We start from the raw sequence: 17,033 nt of genomic DNA on the forward strand, positions 1-17,033 counted from the left end.
GTGAAGTGAATGGAAGTGTAGTATCTTAATACTTACTTAATATTAAACAAACAGGATTGTAAGTGACAACTCATTGTGGAAGCAAAGGCAAGAATTATCCGCCCTGTTTGGTAGAAGCTTGAGAATTACCACAGTGAGAAATTTATTGTCACCCTGTTTTTCAAACATATCAGTTCCTAGAACACCCTAGGAGTTGACAAACTGGACCAAATTTTCTAATGTAGGGGGGTTGAAATAACTGCCCGTGAACCGAAAACCAAACGATAGAGAAATGAGACTGGTGCTGGCGCTAAGATTAAGACAAGGAAATTAAGACAAGGAAAAAAAGTTGAAACCTTAACAGCCTACTGATATCGAGGCATAGGTATGTAAATGTGTAAATGCGTATGTGAGTAAGTATGTGTCTGTCATATTGTCTAAAGATGACGTGTAAAAGGGCTTAAATTTTGTATAAGGGGTTGTTAGATAGTGCCTAACATAACTGCACAACAAAAAGGTAAAAAATAGAAATTTTGGGGGTGTCAAAAAGAGGTGTGTGGGCCAAAAGTGGTCCCAGAAGGGGTCACCACCCGGCCCTCAGGTGGAAATTGTGCGATTAATTGTGTTTTTGGATGGTAAAGTGAATTGTGTGAGAGTTTGCGTGAAGTAGGTGACTGGTGACAAGTTGTTGAGATTGTGGCAGGCAAATGATCCTGTATGCTGGATTGTTGTTTTAAGCATGGTGAATATTAAAAGTAAGAGACAAACATGTGATGGTACAGTTGATTATGGTATAATTAGAGAATTGTAAAAGGAACAGGGCAGTTTAGTGTGTTTGAAATTTTGCGCGGTAGACTATTTAATTTGCCTATTGTAAATAACCTGTAATTAGTAAGTAATGTAAGTAATGCAGATGAAAGAAATTGATTTGAAGTAACTGAGGAGATTGTTAAATGACGAAGAAGTGAAAATGTTTAATCAGATGCCAGACGACTCTCTGCCTCTGCAGGAAGGCCAACCTCCCATCAAAGGTTGTGACTGGGTTCTGATCAAAGGTCCAGCCCAAGGCGGGAAGGTCCTTGTAAGTGTTGTTGATGACCCCGAAGGCTGTGAAGACTGCTGAACGACCCTCCTGATTCACCTATCGCACGGCACAACAGGTACCATTGACTAACAGCTTGTCTGGTTGTGGGGCGAGGCCTGACCAAATCAAAGTCAGAGAAGGGGAAAACAAGCAGCTTGTCTAGCTGTGGAGAAAAGTCTGACCAAGTCAGTCAGTGAAGAGGATGGGAGCACATTGAGTGCTCCCCAACAAGGTTCCGCAACTACTGTGAAGTCTAGGGCCTGTCCATTGTGCTGGAAGTGTCATAAGGGACAAATCAAGGAGACATTGAATCCCTTTCCTGAATCGAACGGAGGGTAAGATGCGATCGGACTCATTCGGAGCTTTCTTTTGTTTTTATTTTTGTTTTGGGGGCCATCTTGAGAGGGAGGAAAGACAGCTGGCTGAACTACTAACACTGAATATTACATACAGAAACACCGGACATTGTGCACACTGGATTACGAACATTTGACAATATACAACACATTGATTGCACTTGAAGGACAACATTTTGGATTATATTATTGTGATGGTGATTATTTCACTAATATGTTTTTTATGATGGGAATAAAAAATACTATGTTATGCTCTATGATGGTAATATTTTCCCTATTTAACAAATACATGGTATTGGTATGTTTTAAATGATCCTAGTACTGATGAAAATCTAACTGAAGTGACAGGTGATATGAGAATTTGAGCAAATATGTGATAGATGGGGGAAATGTTAGATTATTGTATTTTAATTATCCCATATTTAGTCTTTTATTAATTGCAAAGCATTTATTCAACATTGTGAATTAATTCAACAATGTGACCTCTGAACTGTGCGAGTTGGAGTCGACTGCAGTCACAAGACTTCATCACAAGACAGGAACTGTGCCCTCATCACAAGACAAGTGGCCAGAACATTTTTATGGTTAAGTAACTTTTAGTGTTAAGGAATGTTTGAAATAATTGCATTGTTGCCTGTGTAGTGACTAATTTCTTTTTTTTTTTTCTTTTTCTGGAGAGCTCAGTATTGTTCATTTGGCATGTCATCATCATTGCTCTCCTTTTTTCTTTTGTATGTGGGTGTGTGCGTGCGTGCGTGTATTCATTAGTGCACCTAAAACCTATTAAAAAATCCCATACCGTTCACCTAAACCGAACACTTCAGAATCCAGCCAGATTCGTGGGGCCGTTAGGAGACCCGAAGAAGGACCAAAGAAAAGAAAGGAAAGTGAAGTCCAGCACCGACCAGACATCACCCACCAGGCCACCAACCAGAGTCCTTCACCAACCCCAGAGACATCTGAATTCCAACAAATCAGGGAGACCTCAAGGGCCCAAAGGAGAGACTGAGGAAAAGTAGGAAGGACAGACGAAGCAGAGTGAGATCCACAGACACCAGCCTCCACCGATTCAATGACCTGAGGAAGAAGCAGATTGTGTCTGAGTTTCGGGCGATGCTGGTGTGGTGGATCTGGCATGCATGAAAATCTCCACCAAAGAGGGGAGCCGTCGACCCCCGCCAGGACAGAGCAAGCGCAACACCTCAGGGCCCCCCAGGCGGCGGCAGCGCCAAAGGACGACCCCCGGGCCCCGCAGGGGCCACCGGCCGGAGAGCAAACCCCGGAGCAGGAGCGCCCCCCACCCCAACGCAGACAGGGGACCGCAGCACTGCTCCATACTGCGGCCCCAACCGATGGCGCCCCATCTCCCCCCAGTTGTGTGGTGCATTAAAATTGGAGGGGAGTTGTAGGGCGAAGACAGTGTTTCCACCCCCATCCACCGATAGGGCTCGCCCCTTACTGGGTACTGGGGCCCGCCCGAAGTGCCAGGAGGTCCACCGGAGCGGGGGCGGGCACAACACCAACCCAACCACCCTCCCAGCCCCCGGAGCGCCGAGACCCGGGCCACGGATGGAGCCCCCGGCCCAGGGGAGGGGGAGGGGACGGTGGAAGGAGACGACAAGAAGGGCAGGAGGCAGTGGCAGGGCCGCAGAGAGAGGGGGAGAGGAGGAGGAAGGGTGACGAGGGAGAAGGGACAGGGAGGCGGAGGACGGGCGGGGAGAGGCGAGGAGGGAGAGGAAGCAAGGGGGAGGAAGGGGAAGGGGAGAGGGAATCACGGGACTAATTTCTGTAATGATTGTCACATTGCTGCTACGTATTTCCCCAAACCCCTCAGAGCAGTAATGTCCATGTGGTAGGTCAACCCAATAAAAAGAGGAAGAACGACAGAATGTGTCAAAATAGGCAGGAGATTGTGATCTGCGCATCTTTGTTCATTCTCCTGGCCAGTAATAAGAATATATATATCTTGTCTTCCTTCCGTGTCTGTTTATTGAATTTTCTAGGTTGAATGAACCTGACACACGGGCTGCCCTGTCCCGCACTGCGGCTCGTAATCGGCAACTGGCGGATCGGCATCGGGTTCCGGCTCCTGTTTACCGTCCTGGCCAGGAGGTGTGGCTTTGTGGGACTTGAACCTGGCTGGGGTTTCCAGGAAGTTGGGCCCTAGATTCATCGGGCCTTTTAAGGTTGATTCCGTGGTTAATCCTGTGGCTGTCAGGTTCCTGCTGCCTCTGCCTCTCAGAGTACATCCCGTCTTCGATGTTTCTCTGCTCAAGCCTGTCGTCTCCAGCCTGTTGCGTCCCTCGCCGGTGTCTACTTACTGACAATTGTTTGTTCTCTTGTGTCTTATTCGTTCGCGTAAGTAGATTCTAGTTCGCTTCTCCTGTAATTAGTGGTTAGATCTTTCTCTCCTTGTGTTATCGTGTTTTTTGTTTGTGTGCTTAGTATTTTTTGCTAACACCTTATCCTTGTCTAGTTGTTTTCTAGTAGTAGGTTTTTATTACCAGCTCCTCTCATTTCGCCCATCCGCATTAGTTTATCTTACTTGCCTTTAAGAGCCTCCCGTATTTTGCTGACCTTTTTTCATTCCCTGCATTTTGTCTACCTCACGCCTTGCATGCTCCCTTTGTTAAATAAACTTTTTGTGATTTTTGGGGTCTTTTGTCTCTATTTACATATTAACCTAACAAATTGTAACCCGCCTTTTCCCAGCCTCCGAAGAAAGAATAACATCTTGGTTACACTTAGGAATGAAAAATTAACATATGAATTGCATTATCGGTCAACTTTTACATGATCAGTTTTGAGAAAAAAAAGACCCACCTGAAAATGTAATAAATATGCAATAATGTAATAAGGTATTACATTATCGTTAAAAACGTTATTACAATATCAGACAGGATTTTTTTTATTACAACATTGGTTAAATTATTACATTATTGGTCGGCTGTTTGATCTGCGCTCTCCCCAAGTCATGTGTCGTTGTGTCTTTGGGCAAGGCACTTCACACACATTGCCTCCAGTGCTAATCACACTGGTGTATGGAATGTGTGAATGTTTGGTGGTGGTCAAAGGGGCCATAGGCGCCAATGCCAGCTACGCTTCTGTCAGCCTGCCCCAGGGCAGCTATGACTATTTAACCCCTGGGCGTTATTTTATTTTGAAATGGCTTGGTCAGAACCAACAAAAAGCCCAAAAATTGTCAAATAACACCCAGGGGTTAAGTAGCTTACCGCCACCACAGTGTGAATGAAACAGTGCAAGAAAAATGTATCCATTCCACTGTAAAGTGTCTTTGAGTGTCTAGAAAAGCGCTACATAAATACGATGCATTATTATTATTGGGATTTATTACATTTTTGATTGAGTTAAGTGCAAACTTTATTACATTTTCAGACGTTATTACATTATCAGTAATTTATTACATTATAGTGTGCTACAATGCCCCTTAGGTGTTTAGTTTTCGTGAAAATTAGCAACACAAGGTTAGCTAGCTGGACCACACCAGAGTTGTTGAAATTTGGCGCCTGAGACGTCATCCTCTTCCAAAATGATGAGTATAGCGGATCGCGTCACTCTAAATGTTTGTCCGAAAGTTTGGAACTTTTGCATATTAATGAGCAAATGTGAGGTCAATGTGTCAGAATTCCCACCTCTGATTTGTTCTGTCATAAAACTAGCACGGTGTTATCAGTGCTATTAAACAGAGTAAAATTATTGTTGCTTGTTCTCGTTTTTTGTCCTGTTCATCTTCATGGTCAAGCAGAATGGTGGCTCTGTGTAACTTTTTATGCTAGATCAGTTTTTCTGTGCAACAAAGTTTAAGATAATATATCTAACAAGGTTTGTGAGGGGGCAGACAGAGAGAAAGGAGAGAACAGTACAAAATTTAAATGCAAAAAAGACACAAAACAACAATAGCAGAAGAACATAACAGTACGACTACAGCGGCATCACATAGGAGATACGTTCTTGTCTGTTTTTTCCAACCAGTACAGAAAGTGCTGGAGCCTTTACATAATGAGTAATGGCTTTATGTGTTTGGGCATTCCCTTCCAGTTGACTTTTATATATATATATATATATATATATATATATATATATATATATATATACATATTATTGAAGCCATTATCTCTATAGGGAGTTGGAATTAATAAGTTATTGAATTCGAAGTTAAGATTAGTTAAATTGAAATAAGCAAGTATGCAAGTTATACCATTGTGTTAGTTCTGCTTTGTTTTTGAAGTCTTGACCATAGTGTGGTGATTTATGTTTAATATGCCCCCGACTGGCCGCTGAGACCTGCACTTGTCCTTGAATTAAGAACACTGAAATCTTTGAAAAATGGCACAAACATATATTGAAGGGTTAACTTACCAAATTAAAATTTGCAGGTACCTTTTTACACGATATGATGAAAAGTTGTCTAAAATTATTAAGTAGTGCATAATGGTCTCACAGCCATTGAACTTTTATATCTCTACAGTTCAGGATAGAGTGTAGACATCAGCATTACCTTAATTTCATACTTATCAGCACTTAGGAGGATGTAATCACCAGGACTGTGCACCACAGACTCCACTTCACTTTTTTGTAGTATCACCTGTATGAAAATTAAAATGATTTTAAGGCTCTTTTATTAATTTCTAAAACTCTTCTGATCAGGCAGATCTTATTTTGTTACATCAACCCTTGTGGACCCTCAGGTCCTCCGGTACCAGCCTTTTAGTAATACACCGAGTCTCAGTCCTTAGAAGGAACCCTGACTGTTATGACAAGCTTGCTCTATATTATTTATTTGGTAATTAATAACATAACTTTGAGATTCATTTTTCAAAAATAATTTGCAGTGCTTAAGGCGGCACGGTGTCTGACTGGTTAGCACGTCCGCCTCCCAGTGCAGAGGACGTGAGATCGTGTCCGGGCTTCGGCCTTCCTGGGTGGAGTTTGCATGTTCTTCCCGTGCTTGCATGGGTTTTCTCCGGGTGCTCCGGTTTCCTCCCACATTCCAAAGACATGCATGGCAGGTTGATTGGACACTCCAAATTGTCCATAGGTGTGATTGTGAGTATGGTTGTTCGTCTCTGTGTGCCCTGCAATTGGCTGGCAACCAGTTCAGGGTGTACCCCGCCTACTGCCCGAAGCCAGCTGGGATAGGCTCCAGCAACCCCCGCGACCCTTGTGAGGACAAGCGGCTAGGAAAATGGATGGATGGAATTTCCAGTTTAATACATTTTGTAGAAACTTTATTTGGACATTCAGTGCGTAGTAACGTAAAATGGCGACAGGCTCTCTGCCGAGCAATGTGAAACGCCTATAAAGAAAGCAAGTTAAGCCTCGTAGCGTTCCTAAAGAAACAACGGTAACACTTTATAATAACGTTTATTAGTTAACCATTTGTAATGCATTAGTTAAAGATGAAGTCATGAGAACTCAGATTGGACTAATAAATTGTAAATATGAAAAGATTAGGAATAAATAATTTACAAATTTTTAGCTAATAACTTGTAAATGGATTAACAAAAAGATGAAGTCATGATGAGCTATTATCTGAACACATGAGCTATTATCTGAACTCATGATGAATTATAATTTGCAACTATTGGAGAATTATGAATTCATAACTTGCAAATATTAACTAATGATTAACTCACGATTAAGAAATATCCATTACTAATCATTAAAATGCATAAACAAAATATGAAGTGATGATGAGCAAATGTTAACTCATATTGAAATTCAGTAATTTGTAACTGTTAAAGAATTATGAACTGATAATTTCCAAATATTAACTAATGATTAACTCATGATTCATAAATACCATTACTAATAATTAAAATGCATAAGTAAAAGATGAAGTCATGATGGGAAATTATGAATTCATGTTGAAAAATGCGTATCTGTTTTATTGACTGTAATACAAACCCAACGTTCAATATTGGAGATTCCGCCAATATTTGTACACTGTTGTCAATTACTAATTATTTTAATGTGAACAAATTATCTGCAAATGCCTGACTACCTTTTGTTATCCTGAACATGAACTATATTTTCATATCAACAATTCATTTACTAGTCTTTTTTCAACCCTTATTCTAAAGTGGCAAAACATTATCAAGTTCATATGCTTACCATGTTATCTGCTAACATTTGTTATCATGAACAAACTATATTTTCATATCAACAATTCATTTACTCATCTTTTTTCAACCCCTATTTTAAAGTGGTAACACATAATCATGTTCAAATGCTTACCATGTTATCTGCTACTATTTGTATATAATGAACAAGTATCTTTTCATGTCAACAACACATGTAGTAATATTTTTCACCTGATAAAATGACCACACACATACAAAATTCATTTCAAGTAAGTTTTTAACTTCAGTATGTTTTACATTACCAATCTAAAATAATAACAGATTTTTCAGACAAATGGTTTTGACGATAAAAAATGTGTACTACCCTTTCACTAACAGTATCAAAAACTTGAAAACAAAAAGGGTAATGAACAAGCAGCCCTTTTAACTAACTAGTACAATGTAGATGTATGGACCGGTTTCTTAGGTTCATCTCTAGGAAGAATTAATCTAATTAGAACCAATAAATCAACACGCACGCGCGCGCACACACGCACACACACACACAATAAGCAACTGGAATCACAAATGTGCTAAATGGAAAGAACATTTATTTACACACACAAAAAAATAATAAATCGAAAATATTTAAAATCCCTGCCCAACTTAGCTGCACACAACAACCTGGGGCCCAAAATAATGACAAAATAATTGTTTCTCCAAATGGGCATTGCAATTGTTCTCAGTGTTGTGGTATCAACATCAAAGTTGTTTGTCAAAGTGCACTTTTGTTCAGTCAAGTCTACTGCAGTTCACAGGCCTATTACAATGGTGAGGTAGGATCTTCAAAGTCCAGCTACTTGGAAAATGAGCCAGGCACAACCATCTCCCTCATCATGGAGAACTCAAAATCCAGTTCCGACCTTTGTCAATGGTCAACAACCTAGCCTGTATGCAGTAAAACAAGACTATTAACTGTACTGATCAAATTTTGATTACTCTCTTTTCTATACATCACAGCAATAAAAAATAGGTATCAACATACGGTATCACAAACTGTATTTGCAATAGGTTTTCATTAGCGACCATGCTACGGCCTGCTGATGCTAGCGGTTAGCATCAATTAGCGCATGAGGCTAACTCACCAAAACAGTCGAAAGATGATCGAAACTTCGACACACTGTCCCCAAATTCAGTTCCCGTTGATTTAAAAAAAAAATAATGTTCATTGACATGTTAATTTTCTGTTTAATTCACTCGATGTTTCTATTAGGCAAAGAAAAAAAGGCATTCAAGTCACTAGATGTGTCTTGTGTAAAAATTAGACCTACCCTCTTTGGAGCTGCTTGAGACCACAATCTAGAGAGAGAGAGCTGACAGACAGCTGCTGCCTCAGAGAAACACCAATTGAATTAAATCGAAATTAAATGATTAAAAGCCAACGCAATCGCGATTGTACATGACAGTGAACACTATTGTATCAGCGGCAACTCAGTTGGAGAAAGTTTTCAATCGTCTTCCTACTAGTTTTGATGAGTTTGCCCCATGCGCTAATCGAAGCTAACCGCTAGCAATGTCAGGCCGTAGCATGGTTACTAATGAAAAAGTAAACTTATTGCAAAACAGTTTGCCATACTGTATGTTGACACCTATTTTTCTTACTGAGATGTCTAGAAAGGAGAGAGGAGATGGAATTCTGCGAGCCGGGAGCTATCTTTTGGCAGGCGTCTTGGTAAGTCAACTGTAACTAAGTACAAGCTAAATGGCTAGTGTAGTGCAGCTATGTTAACCGTGTAACTAGGCCAAGTATGTGGTACCAATGAGATGAGTGACTCTTGGGATGCTAAATTCTGTGATTTTATGTTTTCTATTAAATGTTTTGTGAACATTTTATTTGAAATACATTTGGAATCGAATGAAAAAATATATCAACCTGTTTCTGTTAAAAGGAGTACTGTATTCATTGACTTTTCAGAATATTGTTTGTTCATGATTTCAGTTAGTTTGTTTTGTGTATAAATAAATGTTCTTTCTATTTAACACATTTCTGATTTCAGTTGCTTATTGTGTGCGTGTGTGCGTGCGTGGGTGCGTGTGCACGCTTTGATGTATTGGTTCTCATCTCTAAATTAATTCTTCCTAGAGATGAACCTAAGAAACCGGTATATACATCTACATTGTACTAGTTAGGGCTGCCTGTTCATAACCCTTTTTGTTTTCAAGTTGTTGATACTGTTACTGAAAAGGTAGTACACATTTGTTATCGTCAAAACCATTTGTCTGAAAAACCTGTTTTGATTTTAGATTGGCAATGTAAAACATACTGAAGTTAAAGACTTGTTCAAATTTAGAGGAAATTTACAAATAAAATGTTACTTGAAACATTTTGTACGTGTGTAGTCACTTTATCAGGTGAAAAATATTACTACATGTGTTGTTGACATAAAAAGATACTTGTTCATGACATACAAATAGTAGCAGATAACATGGTAAGCATTTGAACATGATAATGTGTTACCACTTTAGAATAGGGGTTGTAATGTATTTTCGGTAGATGGTATGAATGTGGTAGAAGGCATTTAAATTGGAATCTACTAACCAATGATTATAATGCTTGTGAATTACGTCATTGCATCTGCTTCAGTGTAAAAAAATGGGTTCTAGCACATTTGACCACGGAGCTGGAGGAGCTACAATACCATACTTCTTTCTCCAACTCCCCAGTTGGATTAAAAAAAAAACAGTGCCTACACGTTGAACAGTCACCCATTCTCCCTGCTTTCCCCACTGTTTGGGTACTATCAGGGAATGGACTGTGCTCCATTATCTCGCACCACTCCAGTTAGCTACTAGCTGCTGCTGGCTAAACACGGTGCAGAGACGGTCCTATAAGACCCAAACTAATCAAAATCTTCATGGCGGCGAAGGGCAGAGCAAAAGTATCGTCATCATGAAAGCAAGAGAAGTTAAGAGGAGAAAATGGAGAAGTCTTGCGTGGGAAGACTGTAATATTTCATTTTGGTTGCACCACATGATCAATCATAAAATGGGCATCATCAGACAAACTTGTACGTCGATGGCCCTTATTCTTTTAAGCTACAACAGAGAATAATAATAATAATAATAATAATATATAATTGTAATTAAAAAAACAACAACTATTGTTATCGATATCAGTGTGGAGAAGTTGGAAGTTATCGATTAACGGTATCAGTGGAATAAAAACAGTTATAGTGCATACCTAGTTTCGGGGGTGATTCTAAAGTCCCCCATAGGTTTTATAGGCATGTTTTGCCAGGCGCTTTAGGTCGAAATACAGTGCTTTGCAAAAGTAAAGTATGCATCCTCCTTGAGTTTTTCAAGATTTTGACACAGTACAACCACAAACATAAATATATCTCATTGAAATTTTATGTGAAAGTTAAACACAAAGTAGCACACAATCATGAAGTGAAACAAAGTGTATATCTTATTTCAAACTTGTTTTACTACCAGTTTTGGAACTAACGCCCTTACATTTGTTATGCTAAATAACAAAACTACTTTTTGGTGCAACTTCTAACGTAACTCTTTAAATTTTCCCATTTTATAACAGCCCTATAATTATTGTACGAGCGTTATTTATGTTACAGAATCCAAGTAAAAAGTCTCCCCCTGCCATGGCATGTGAGTCTATCTGTCATTTCACAGATGTCTCTGCTGCTCTCTGTGAGAGCGCTGTCTGTGGTGTTCTCTGTTGACTGCTTTGTGCATTCATACTCATGGCTCTTCTCACTCTAACTTGAACACAGCACGTCCCAGAAGAGGTTATCGATTGGCTAACATAGGGCAAGATGTCAGTGTAAGACAATCAGAGATTAACATAGGGCAAGATATCAGGGTAAGCCAATCAGAGACTGGCGGGTCTTACTAGTATAGCTGTACTAAACACAGGCACACAAACCCAGTTTACGCACACACAAAACTCTGATAGAACGAACACCAACACGCTGCAATGGCAAGCGTGTATTATTATTTTATTTATTTCATATTGCACAGCAACTTCTGTTTTGAAGTTAAGTTGATAAAAATAAGGATGCCTGTCAAAATTTCTGCACGTTCTGTTGTTCCATTACATTTCATAGTGTTAGGAAGGAGTCTTTTCTCTTACTGTACGGCAGATCAACAAAAACATTTTTTTTCAAATTGCTTTTTATATTATTTTTCTCAAAGTAAAGTAACTTAAAATAGTGACTTCCATAACTGAAGAACTAGTAATGTAAGTAGTTACTTAACTATGACTATTACAGATTCAAGTATTTTGGGGTATGTTTCTATCAGTTTTGCACATCGGGAGTCTGAAATGTTTGCACAGTTCTTTTTGCAAAACATCTCCAGCTCCAGAGAGCGTTTGTGGACCACAATCTTGAGATCTCTCTACTGATTTTCTATTGATTTAGATCAGGACTTTGACTGGGCCAATCCTTTGCCGCTTTAGCTGTATGCTTCGGGTCGTTGTCTTGCTGAAAGGTGAACCTTCGTCCCTGTCTCAGGTCTCTTGTAGACTCCAACTAGTGTGTTAAGACTGATGAACAGTGTTCTTGAAAAAAAATTTCAATGAAATAAAGGCTCCAGCATCCCCATGGCCCTTGTGAGGAATAAGCGGTTCAGAAAATGGATGGATGGATATTTATGATTGTGGTCATACCATGCCAAAATGTTTAAAAAAAACTCAAGGGGGATGAATACTTTTTCAAGGCGCTGAAGGTTAATACACAGCCACAAAGAACTCAGAATAATAGAGTGCTGAGTTTTGATTTTAACTTTTGAGATCTGCACCATAAATATTCTCAAATGTACATAATGTATATCTTTTAATATTATTATTATAATTTTTTAATCAACTTCACTTTGTTAAATGACTTATACAACCCATTCAGAAATACTACTATTATAAATTTGCACACTTATGTTTATATTGGGTACAAGTATATAGCCTACTACTGGGCTGACTGCGAGATGCTGTGACTAATGCGAGACCTGCAGCGAGATTTGGGAAAATCCAACATGGCAGCGCCCGGTTGCTAAGATAGAATGAGCTCTATTTTGCTAACCAAAAACCGAAATTAACCACCACAAAATAGATTTTCCTCTCCTCTGTTTTCTTTTTTTTTTTTTGAACTTGTACAGCGGAGTTATTAGCCAAGTTATTAAACTGACTATTTTCATAAGGATACAAGTGAAGTTTGGGATTTTTTGGAGCATGTACCGGGGAGTTATTACATATTTAGTCTTTCATAGCGAAGGAAATATGAAGCACAAAATATGATGCCCGCCCCCGCATATAGTATTTAGAAAGATTTTTTTCCCCCTGTTGATGGCCCAGGTCTTGACATGGTCCAGGCCAAGATTGAAGTCAATTGGATCAAAACGTGGGAGAAATGAGCAAGAGTATGCCCCCTGTAAATGTTAAAAAATTGGCAAAAATTGTACATTCAAAAATTGGTAGCTCACTTCCTGTTCATTTAAGCATATGGGTCCAAGAGACTTTTTTGTAGGTCTTGGGTTCCCTCAAATACCAACGGGGCTGCTTTATTAAAAAATTCTAGAGGGCGCTAGTCGCACAATACATGATAAAATATTGCTAATTTTGCCAGGCCAGATATGTGTGCCATATGTGGCAAACAGGACCTTGTACGCCCACAGCGATTTGCGAAAACTCACAAACGTGTTATGACTTCATGAAGGCCTAAACACTCTTCTGAGCAAATATGAGGTAGATCCAGTTAACGTGGTTGGAGAAAAAAGTAGAAGATTTTTTTTTTATTTTTTAAATTGCAAGTAGGTGGCGCTATCAGTACAAAGTTCGTAGATGTATTCAGACCTGGACTCTCACCAAATGTGTTTTGAGAAGATAGGATCATCTTGGTCAAGTTAACGCAGCTTTTATTGTCACGGTGAAACATCAGATTTCGCTGCACCATAAAGGTCACGCCCTCTGGCGAAAAGTTACAATATTCGGTGTTGGGCAAGATCAACATCTTAGGCTTTCCTGACAAAATTTCAACTGGATCCCTCAAACGGGCTCTGCACAATAGATAAAAATGTCAAGTATGACATTTCTTGTCACCACTAGGTGGCGCTACATAAACGAATATTATCATATATCATATATACATCATATATTTTCAGGCTGTGGCTATTAAGATGCATGAGATGTTTGTGATTTTTTGGAGCTTCTACAGCGGAGTTATTAAGCATTTCCTCTTTTTGGATGAAGGAAATATTAAAGGCAAAGTTTGAGGCCCCGCTCCTGTCATATAGTATTTCAAAAAGTCAAGATTTTTTTTCCAGTTGTTATCCCAGGTCTTGACATGATACATGCCAAGTTAGAAGTAAATTGGATGAAAACTGTTGGCAAATAGTCTAAAAGAATGACCACAGTGAATGTGCAAAAATGGGCCGAAATTGGACATTCATAGCTCACTTCATTTTAGGATATGGCTTCTACTGAATTTTTTGTGTGTCTCGGGGCGCTTCACATGCCTGCCAATTTTTGTAGCCCTTGGTCAAACATATTTTCCCACACTAGAGGGCGTATATATGTTGTTATGGCAACTTCATAATATCACATTTTTCGCTGAGCCCGAGGAGTTTGCAAAGTTTGGTACGTTTTCATAAATGTTTAGGTCATCAAAAATGAGATTGTTTACAAAGGAGAAGAAGAAGAAGATTTTGATTTTGATTTATTTGCCGATTTATTTGCCGCACTTATTTACGTTCTATTCATAACACACAGATGTATAATACACACAGATGTATAATATAACACCGACTAAGAAGGAATTTACTTTCTTTTCTGCAATGCACCAATTATTTTCAAGAATTGATTTTTTCCTTACAAATAATTCTATTGCTGACAAAATTGGTACAAAAATACATCCTATTATTATCAGCGACCATGGACCCTCTCTCACCCTAAAATTTGATTACACCTTTAAACCACCCTAGATATGGAGTTTTAACATCTCGCATTATCGCTGCTAAAAGATGCAGAGTTCGACAAAATTACAAGAAGAGAGTGGCTGACTTTCTGAAAATAAATGACTTTCCAAACTCATCTCTTCTCTTGGAAGGAGGGAAAGCTGTAATAAGAGGTAAAATCATATCATATTCATCTCATAAAAAGAAACAGGATCACAAATTAAAAAATGACTTGGAAGATAAAATTAAACAACTAACGGATGAATACACAATAAAACCAAATAAACAAATATGGATTAAATTACAAAAATACAGTTAGACAATATGTTATGCAAAAAAGACCAAGTTTATAACACAACAATTGCGATACAACAACTATGAATATAATAAAGTCAATTTCTTGCAAACCATTCTAACGCAATCAGGAAAAATCTCTTATAACGGCTATTAAAAGGACAACTGGTGAGTGCACACACTCACCAGATGAAATTAATCATATTTTTTAAAACTATTACCGCAACCTATACTAAAAAATTAACAAGCCTAGCCCTGAATATATTGAGGCATTCCTTAGTAGCTTAAATACGCCTCAATTATCTACTGAACATAAAGATATTCTAGCTGCTCCACTGACTATAAATTAGCTTTACAGTGCTGGAGACAGTATGCCTAATGGCAGGGCACCTGATCTGGATGGTTACCCGGCCATATTTTTTAAGCACATTTAGTCAATGCTTGCTTCATTATTCTTCAGAGTAGTAACAGAAATTAAAACTAATGTACACATACGTCCACACATGAACAAAGCAGCAATTAAACTTTTATTAAAGCAGGAAAAGACCCAACCCTTCCGTCAAGTTACCGTCCGATATCACTAATAAACACTGACTTTAAAATTATCGCTAAGGCTTTTCCATCTCGACTAAAAAAACATTAATCTCATAAATTATTCAGAGCGATCTTCATTAAAGGTTGTAATTCTACCAACAATATTAGGAGGCTATTTAACCTTATTAGCATGTCACAGCGACATGACAGAAAGGCAGTTATATTGTTGGATGCAGAAAAAGCATATATTGTATTTGTATCCGTTTCTGTTTTGCAGCAATTAGCATTAGGATATAGTTGAGTTTCATCATTATTCACAAACTTGTTAAAAACACTGGGAAAAAGAGCTTGTTGCAACATGGCCCTGGCTGATTATCTTATACTCTCCTGCCATCTGTTGGTCATTTTTTGTAATAACTACCATTGCTTTAAGTGACCTCTTCAGGTCAGAAGCTGTATTAAAGCCTTCTGTATGTTTTATCATTAAAAATATATATTTTTTAATATTTATACGTTTTGAATGAGTTCATTAGTAAAACTAATTGTATTATGTTATGAATTGACGGTGCCATTTCTGACACGGCCACAACTTGTGTCATAGTGGCACTGCAAAAAGGCTTAATATCAGACTGTGAAGGGCCTGATATGTCGCGTGCGCGAGATGGTTTCCTTAAAGATTCTACCATAGCCACGTTTTTGCTCAGGTAGCCGATTCTAGTAAGGTTCCTGGTGGCTAAAATCCATCCATCCATCCATGCATGTCTTTGTAATGTGGGAGAAAACCGTAGTACCCGGGGAAAAACATTCAAAAGCCATTCAATTGTATCAATTCTTTCATCCTCCAGGTACTGTCTACATATATATATATATACACACGTATTTATATACACACATATATATATATACAGACGCTCCCCACCTTACGAACGAGTTACGTTCCGGACGATCGTTCGTAAGGTGAATTTGTTCGTAAGTTGCTTCAGTGCTATATTTTGTATTATAATTTATGTTTAAAGCCTATATAAGTATATTGAAGGTTTATATAAGTATGTTTAAGGCTTGTACAAGTAACCTGCATTGGTTTGTACTGAAAAAAAATTAATAAAATGGAGAGAATACGTACAGTACTGTACTGTACTACGTATGTTAGAGAGAGAGAGCGAGAGAGACACACACAGTATGTACATGTACGTAATAAGATAAATAAAATGAAGTTTAACTTACTTTTGGAAGATGTACTCGATGCTTAAGGAGATGATGGAGGAGGAGGAAGAGGAGGATTTTATATCATGAGAGATTCTTCGTCGTCGCTGGAATCGGCTTCAAAAGTTATTTCCTGCTTCATGGGGACCGGCGTTTTCTTCCTCCTCCCCCTCGCCACGTTGCTCAGCCTCCAATGAGCTCTCACAGCGCCAATCGTCGGTATTAGCGGCGGAAAGAAGCACTACGCGCAATACAAAATCTAACTTACAGCATTTCTTTCCAAACATTTTTCGACATACTGTACGCGCAGAAATGTTCGTATGTACCGTTGTTCGCAACTCGAATGTTCGGAAGTAGGGGAGCGTCTGTATACACACACATATATATATATACACACACATATATATATATACACACATATATATATATATATATATATATATATATATATCCTAAGGCTTAGTGGCCACATACGTGGACAGCACTTTGCATGTAAAAAACAGCTTGGGCCTTAAGAGGATATATATACATATACAT

At 38.7% G+C, this 17,033-nt stretch overlaps 1 protein-coding gene across 5 annotated transcripts in view; it reads right to left on the reverse strand.

Moving 5' to 3' along the window:
• fbxw2 (F-box and WD repeat domain containing 2) overlaps positions 1–17,033 on the reverse strand; it is a 132,756-nt gene that overhangs the window by 49,763 nt on the left and 65,960 nt on the right. For all 5 annotated transcript variants that reach the window (XR_013296660.1, XM_077585990.1, XM_077585988.1 and 2 more), the window contains one exon: positions 5,939–6,025. Coding sequence is in view for 4 of the 5 variants with exons in the window: in XM_077585990.1 (XP_077442116.1) it covers positions 5,939–6,025 (87 nt within the window). In the remaining variant the exon portion in view is untranslated. The remainder of the gene's footprint in view (positions 1–5,938; positions 6,026–17,033) is intronic.

This window comes from Vanacampus margaritifer, chromosome 14 (genome assembly GCF_051991255.1).
Source record: "Vanacampus margaritifer isolate UIUO_Vmar chromosome 14, RoL_Vmar_1.0, whole genome shotgun sequence".
In the NCBI taxonomy this organism is placed as follows: domain Eukaryota; kingdom Metazoa; phylum Chordata; class Actinopteri; order Syngnathiformes; family Syngnathidae; genus Vanacampus; species Vanacampus margaritifer.